This window comes from Orycteropus afer, unplaced genomic scaffold (genome assembly GCF_000298275.1).
Source record: "Orycteropus afer afer isolate SDZICR_OR568_19922 unplaced genomic scaffold, OryAfe1.0 scaffold00030, whole genome shotgun sequence".
In the NCBI taxonomy this organism is placed as follows: domain Eukaryota; kingdom Metazoa; phylum Chordata; class Mammalia; order Tubulidentata; family Orycteropodidae; genus Orycteropus; species Orycteropus afer.
Genome location: NW_006921617.1, coordinates 14,168,667 through 14,177,263, shown reverse-complemented (window position 1 = coordinate 14,177,263; position 8,597 = coordinate 14,168,667). Strand labels below are relative to the sequence as shown.

General features: G+C 35.3%; 1 protein-coding gene across 1 annotated transcript in view; it reads right to left on the bottom strand.

Moving 5' to 3' along the window:
• The window catches only part of ROCK1 (Rho associated coiled-coil containing protein kinase 1), a 265,368-nt gene that overhangs the window by 80,516 nt on the left and 176,255 nt on the right, over window positions 1-8,597 (bottom strand). The window contains exons 14-16 of the mRNA XM_007935599.2: window positions 4,322-4,457; window positions 1,415-1,506; window positions 1,070-1,316 (exon numbers count right to left, since the gene is read on the bottom strand). Of these exons, the coding sequence (XP_007933790.2) occupies window positions 1,070-1,316; window positions 1,415-1,506; window positions 4,322-4,457 (475 nt within the window). The remainder of the gene's footprint in view (window positions 1-1,069; window positions 1,317-1,414; window positions 1,507-4,321; window positions 4,458-8,597) is intronic.

Below are 8,597 nucleotides of genomic sequence, written 5' to 3'. Positions count from 1 at the left end.
CAAAAAAATAGCTTTCAATTAAAAACCACTGTTCAGCTGAGCACATGGATCTTGGCCTGTTCCTTCAAAGTAAATAACTTAATTTGACCCAGAAGATCACAGACTTAAAGAATCTTAGAAGGATTTTTAAGGGCAATCTATTCTAAACTCCTTGGTTTACAGATGAAGAAAGGAGATGAAATGACTTTCACAAAGCTAATAAAGCTGTACAAAAGGACCTAGAAAAGCAATTAAGGTAGTCAAGTACAAGGCTTTCTAATATATATAAGGAGCCCACTTTTTTGGTTATATGCAGGTCTATTTTAAGCCTAGTCCCTATGAAATAGGCTTGCATAACACTCCTCAGGCAAGAACCAACCAACAGGAGCTCCTAATTTTGGTTTCTACAGTCACAGAAACGGACCCTGACCTCTCTCCACAGAACTCCATCCAGCCCCATGAGACTTCTTAGACTGTGTTCCCATCCTGTGACTAAGATTAAAATGGATTCCCTTCCCCATTCTCCTGAGAGATTTGGCAACTTTCATGCATATCTGTTTTGATTAGGTAGTATGGCTCCTACTGCCTATTAGAAATCTCTTAGAAAATAAACATTTAACAGAAGGAAGCATAGAGTAGAAGGAAGCATCTTTTTGAAGATAAACTAAATTTTATTACCATTTAAAAACTGTTCTTTTATTTACTGTTATAGTCACTTAGTCTTCTTCCTTTTAGATTCACAAAGGCTGCCTATCTTTATCACTAACCTTCTCGAGTACTTAACTCTTTATTTGTGATGGAATTCTACTCACACAAACCCAAGGAATTCTGAAGTTTAAATAGCAATAATCCTCTCTGCCTTGATTAGTCCCACTTTGAGAAGACTTCTATGAATTAGGCAAATTTCTAAATTATGTTTTCAGCTAACCTGGCTGTAAAGTAGGAAAATATCCACATTTTCTATCTCACAGGAGAGTCTATGAGAGTAAAGAAATTACATTGTGATACAAGTATATCCATTACCCTGAGAGAGAAAGAATCCCAGTCTTTTCTGGTTTTCATGCAAACAATACAATCTAAAATTTATTACCTTGAAGGTCTCCAATCATCTCAGAATCATGACCTCTGTCTCTTCGTTCAGCTTCTAATACAGCTTGCAGCTGGTAATAATCCTTGTCCATTTGTGTCTTGGAATTCTCTAAAATTCTATTTCTCTCCTGCAATTCTCTGTTCAGGGACTCTAGCTGACTTATTGACTTGCTCATCTCTGTGTGACTCTTCCTTAATCTTACTGCTGTGTCTGATTCTGTCCTAAGTAAGTCATTGGCTTCTTCCAGCTATTTAAAAAAGAGAGAAAATAGGTTTTTGACCAAAATACAACCAAACTTATATTAATTGTAATAAATAATAAAGAACTCTCATTTAGGAAACCTACCTGCTTTTGTAGTTGTGCCAATTTCTCATTAGCAAGCTGTGAATTCTGACTTACTTTCTTTAAGTCTTCTAATTGATCCTTTAATGTAGAAACTAGAAAATGAAAAATAAGATATAGAAATTACAGAGTTTTCATAGAGGAAACATGCAAATGTCTAAATGAGATTTAGCTTTAGGTCATAATAGTCTAGCACATTAGGCCCACTCTCATTCCCAAACCCAAATTTTGTTTCTGAAGTACTTATATTTTAAATTCATCACAAAGTAGAACACTGTTTTATAATACAGAGTACAAAAACAGATTTCTTTCTACTGAATTTCTAATTCTTTTACTCCCTTAACAAACTCAATCCGTTAGTGAAACATAAAGGTAGTATAATGTTACACCTCTTTCTCACTTATTGAGTATCTAGCTTTCTGGCATTTTGTATTTACAATAGTAAAAAATCTACTATCTGATTATTTTGCACATCAACAATGTATGTCTGGCAGTAACAAATATTGAGGGGCAAGGCAAGAGTAATGCTGGCTATGATGGATAAGGTTATGTGTCAATTTCTCAGTGATTTGGCAATCATGTAATGATGCAATTTGCCAGTTATATAATGATATGATTTGGCAATTATATAATGATGAAATTTGGCAGTTACACAACCATGTAGTCATCCTCTATTTTATGATCTGCTATGGTCATCCTCCATATTTGTGGATAATGATGATTTTCACCTAATGATGATGGCTGCCTAATGACCAGGTCTTTGGTACCTAACCATGTTGGTATGTGAAGAGTAGGTATATTTATTTTTGAATAATAAAAATTTTTGAATAGTTAATTATTTTTTAAGTGATACAAAATGCAAAAAGTACTTACTGGTGTATAACGTAGAATGACTTTTCTTCCCTCTACATAGTCTCCCAGTTCCTGTGCCTCCCCTAATGGGCTCTCCTTCTCAGCAACAATTATTACTAATTCTTTGCATATCCTTCCTAAAATAGTATGTCTATGCACCCATATGCTAATATACAAACAAACACACACACATTTAAGCATAGATAAGACAGATGACAGACAGACAGATAGATAGATACAAACACACATACACATACTTATAAGGAACCCTGGTGGCACAGTGGTTAAGCACTTAGCTAACTGAAAGGTTGGTGGGTCAAACCTACCAGCTGTTCTGTGGGAGAAAGAAGTAGTAGTCTGCTTCTAGAAAGATTTACAGTATTGGAAACCCTTCAGGGCAGTTCTACTCTGTCCTGTATGGTCACTGTGAGTTGGAATCGACTCAACAGCAAGGGGTTATATGCTTATAAAGAAATAGACAAGCACTCTTGTAAACATAAATGATCTGTATTTTGTTCTTGTCACTTCCAGATCTATCTTAAAGATTCTTTGTTATAACAATTAATAATGACAAAGGAATGAGTTACTGGGTTGGAGACTTAGGACCACAGTCTTGGGGGACAACTAGGTCAATTGGCTTAACATACTCCACAAAGACAATGTTCTACATCCTACTTTGGTGAGTAGCAACTGGGGTTTTAAAAGCTTGTGAGGCGCCATCTAAAATGTAACTGCTGGTCTCTCCTTATCTGGTACAAAGAATGAAGAAAATTAAAGAATCGAGGAAACAAGTAGTCCAAAGGACTAATGGAAACCATGCAAACCACAGCATCTACTACCCAGAGATTAGGAGAATTCTATGATACCTGGCTTCCACTACCAACTACTCCTATCAGGATCACAACAGAAAGCCCAGGATGGGGGGAGAAAAAAAAAAAAAAGTAGGACAAAATTAAAAAACATTAAAAAGACCAGAATTACTGGTATGAGAAGAGATTAGTGGAACGCTTGAGACTGTGGCCCTTATATACTTTTATTTTTTATTTTTTTAATATACTTTTCAAGGTTGGAACTGAACCCACCCTCAGAGATTAACTTTCAGCCAAACAATAAACAGGTCTATAAACTGAACAATAACACAAGAAGGAATGTACTACTCAATAAGATTAACCATAAGGGCAAAAGAAAAGTATTCTTCAATATAATGAACCATAAGAGACCGAAAGGCAGCATTTGCCCAAAAACAAAGAAGACAGGAAGGGGTAGCAAAGAAGGACAAATGGAAATGGGGACTCTAGATAGGAAGAGATAAGAGTGTTGCTACACTGAGGGGATTGTAACCAACGTCACGAAACAAAATGTGTATAAATTATTGAATGGAAAACTAATAAACTACAATAAAAATAAATAAAATTCCTAGAGGAGGAAAAGAAAACATATATAAAGAGATTCTTTATTCTTTTAAAAGCTGCATGATATTCTACTATATAGATGTATCAGAGTTTCTTATATCACTGATTACCCTTTATATTGTTTGAAATTTCTGACCTTTAAAAAAATGCTATGACAGCTTTGTATATATACCTATCTAGAGGTGAAAATCACTGGATCAAGAGTTTAGAAAGCTATTTTAAATATATTTATAACATTGGTGTTAAAGCTCATGATATTCTAGTTTAGTGGCTCTCAAAAGTGGCTGTTGTTAAAATCTCCCAGGGAACTTGTAAAAATACTCATGCCCAAGACACATGCCTAATCCAACTAAATTTTAATTTCTGGAATTTGGGCATCAGTATTCTTTAAAGCTTCCTAAAGATTCCAATATACACACAAAATGAGAATCACAGCTATTACAGCTAAAATGTTATTTACTACTGACTTTAATAGGCTATAAATTTATCTTGGGGTCTGAGTATTTAGCTGGTGAAGTGAGTTAGCACTGTGGCTTCATGAACATACCACAGGCACTGAATTTAAAACAACCTCATAACAAGGACCTGAAGGACAGTCAGTGTCACATAGACATTCTAAAGTTTTTCAAAAGAAGCAACAAATTACCTTCATTTTCTACATTCCTCCTCTTCTCATTTTCCTGTTCAGCTTTTCTTTGGTATTCATTAATTCTATGCTGTAGCAACATTTTTTCCTTTTCAATCTGAGACACTGTAGATTCAAGATTCCTTCTTTGATTCCCCTGAAATATAATGACAAAAGTTATCCTTGCAATTAATAATCCTTTCCTTTATTTGGAAGAATATTTTTTCCTTTAGAATTTTTTTAAAAAATGAGGATTTGAGATGGATTTTTGTTAGAAAATCAGATAGTATTACCTAATAATGACAACTTTCTAATAACAGAATTAGCTTGAACTATGAGACAGTGAGAATTCCCTTATTCAAATTAGATAAATAAAATGATCACAGATTTTTTAATCAACAATTTAAAAAACACCTTATGAATCTTACTTTTAAAAGTGGCTTTTTCAAATCAAGTCACTTAATTAGTTCAAGATCATAGCATTGTATATTATCTATATTGTAGTTTATTTACACTCTTAAGGTACAATTACATATTTGATAATTAGTGATATGAAGCTCAAATGGTACTAAAAGGGACACAACAGACAGTGAGTCTGCTAGTTCCTCTGTCTCTCTTAATTTTCTTTCTGTGTTTCAATAACTTGCTTATCTTTTCTGATATGTCCTATATAGCTACCTACTAATAGCTATATAGGACATATCAGCACTTAACAACAACAACAACAGTGTATATTAAAAAATAATAAAGGATATACTTATTTTAGAAAAAGAAACTACAGTGTGAATAATGTAACCAGTATCATTAAACTGAACATGTAGAAGAAAATATTGAATGGGGTGTTATGTTTTCTAATGTGTATTTTCACAAAAAAAAAAAAAAAAGAAAAGAAAAGAAATATTAAAAGCAGGATATACTGAAAGAATAATTCAAAGAATAAATTCTCAAGTTGTTAAAATTTGGTTGTTTTTCATTCTTTACCTATCTCTTAATATCTGTCATACCAGTAATTCTGGTCTTTTTTATGTTTTCTAATTTTGTCCCTTTCTGAGTGGTTGGCATTGGAAGCTAGGCACCATCTAGTTCTTCCAGTCTCAGGGTCATGAAGGCTGACATCCCAGTGGTCCGTGAGACCAATGGACTGTTTCTACATGACTTTGATTTTCTTCAGTCTTTGCTCCAGACGAGGGGAGACCAATAGTTGCATCTTAGATGGCTGCTTGAAAGCTTTTAAAACCCCAATCGCTATTCACTAAAGTGGTCATTTGTAGCAGATTTGCCCAATGTAGTATGTCATTTGATTTCTTGACAGCTAATTCCATGGATAATGATTGCGAATCTAAGTAAAATGAAGTATTTGACAACTTCAATCTTTTCGCAATTATCATGATGTTGCTTATTGGTCCAGTTGTAAGAATTTTTGTGTCCTTATGTTGACGTGTAATCCATAACTGAAGTCTGTAGTCTTTGATCTTCATCAGTAAGTGCTTCAAGTCTTCACTTTCAGCAAACAAGGTGTGTCATCTGCATATCACAGGTTGTCAATGAGTCTTCTTCTAATCCTAATACCAAGCTCTCCTTCATATAGTCCAGCTTCTCAGATTATTTGCTCAGCATACAGACTGAACAAGAAAGGTGAAAGGATACAACTTTGACACATACCCCTCCTGGTGTTAAACCATGCAGTATCCCCTTCTTCTGTGCAAACAACTACCTCTTGGTCTATCACCAGGTTCCTCATAAGCACAATTAAGTGTTCTGGAAACCCAATTTTTTGATGCTATCCATAATTTTTTATGATCCATACAGTCAAATGCCTTTGCACAGTCAATAAAACACAAGTAAACATCTTTCTGGTATTTTCTGCTTTCAGCCAAGATCTATCTGATATCAGCAATGATACCACTCTTCCACACCATCTTCTGAATCTGTCTTGAATATCTGGTAGTTCCCTATCAACATACTGCTACAACCATTTTTGAATTATATTCAGTAAAAATTTACTTGTGTGTGGTATTAATGATATTATTAGATAATTTCCACATTCTGTTGGACCAATTTTCTTTGGAATGGGCACAAACACGGATTTCTTCCAGTCAGTTTACCTTCCAAATTTGAGGCATAAATGAGTAAGCACCTCCAGAACGGCATCCATTTGTTGAAATATCTCAATGGGTAGCCCATTAGTTCCTGCAGTCCTGTTTTCCATTAAGTCCTTAAGGGCAGCATGGACTTCTTCCTTCAATACCATCAGTTCTAGATCATATTCTACCTCCTGAAATTCAGCCAAGATCTATCTGACATCAGCAATGATATCCCTCATTACACAACGTCAACCAAAGTGTCTAACCCCTCTCTGTCTCAGAGAAGGATCAGGGAATGGCAGACCATGGCTTCCGGATTATGCAGAATGTTGACCAATTCTTTTTGTTACAGTGACTCTGTGTCTTCTTTCCATCTTCTTTCAATGCTTCTTTCATCATTCAATGTTTTGCCCACAGAATCTTTCAATATTGCAACTTGAGGCTTGACTTTTTCTCTAATTCTTTCAGCTTGAGAAATGACAAGCATGCTATTCCTCTTTGATTTCCCAACTCTAGGTCTTTGCCCATTTCATTATAATGCTTTACTTTGTCTTCTTGAGCTAACCTTCGAAATATGTTCAGCTCTTTTACTTCATCATTTCTTCCTTCACTTTAGCTACTCTCTGTTCAATAGCAAGTTTCAGAGTCTCTTCTGACATCATTTTGGTCCTCTTTTCCTTTCCTGTTTTTCTAATGACCTTTTGCTTTCTTCAGGAGCTCTGGTGGCACAGTGCTTAAGGCATCTGACTACTTACCAGAGGGCTGGTAGTTCAAACCCACCAGTCACTCCTCAGAAGGAAGACTGGGTAGGTAATCTACTTCCATAGTGATACCTCTTCAGAAACCCAAGGAGGGGTTGGTATGAGTCGGATCCAACTCGACGGCAGTGAGTTTTGTTTGAATTTTTGCTAACTTCATGTATGATGTCCTTGCTCTAACAACTGACTTGGTCTTAGGTCATTGGTATCCAATGAATCACATCTATTCTTCAGTTATCTCTAAACTCAGGTAGGATATACTCAAGGTTGTATTTTAGCTCTTGTGGGTTTATTTTCCTTCAACTTAAACTTGCATATGAACACCAGTGATGGTCTGTTCACAGCTTGGACACTGGCCTTTTCTGACTACATGGAATTTTTCCATTATCTCTTTCTACAGATGCAGCTGAATTGATTCCTGTGTACTGCAACTAGCCAGCTCCATGTTTACAGTTGCCATTATATTGTTTAAAAAGGTATTTACAATGAATAATAGTAGTATTAACTGGTCTTCCTTGATGGCATATAGATAATATCCTACCACTGACAGCACTGTACTTCAGGATAGATCCTGAAATGTTCTTTTTTACTATGAATGTCATACCATTCTTCTTCAATTTGTCATTTTCAGCATAGTAGACAATATGATTATCCAATTCAAAATGGCCAATACCTAAGCCATTTAAGCTCACTAATGAAGGATATCAATCTTAATGTGTTCCATTTCATTTTTGACAACTTCTAATGCTCCTAGATTCATACTCCATACATTCCACATTCTAATTACTAAGGAATGATTGTAACTGTTTCTTCCATTTTGAGTCATGCTACAATAGCAAATGAAGGTCTTCAAAACTTTACTCTGTCCACATCACTAAGGTCAGCTCTACTACGAGGAGGGAGCTCTTCCCCCATCATACTCTGAATCCCTTCCAAGCTGAGTGGCTCATCTGCCAGCACTATAAGAAACAGTATTTCCTGTGATTCATTAGGTTTTCAGTGGCCAATTTTTCTTTCCCCCCAAAGAAGTGGATCTGGCCACATCCATTTATCTAGCCTGTCTTAGTCTAGAAGTTCCACTGAAACCTGTCCACCATGGGTGACTGCTAGTATGAAATACTGATCCATAGCTTTCAGCATCACAGCAACACACAAGCCACCACTGTACAATAAAGTGACAGAAGAAAGCCATCACTCTGAATAATGACCTTGAAGCACATCTAAGTTGAGTTTATTTACAGTTCATTCTTTTTTTGCTGCTGAGCTGTATATGGTATGGATAAATTCAACATCTGTTTAATCATTACTTATTGTAGGATATTTTTGTTGTTTCCAGTTTTGGGGTTATTATTAATAAAACTTTTATGAAAAGTATTATATCCTATGTATCAGGTTTCTGAGATGATGTAAGTTTTCATTTCTTTCTGGAGTAAATGCCCAAGAGCGCAATGGCTA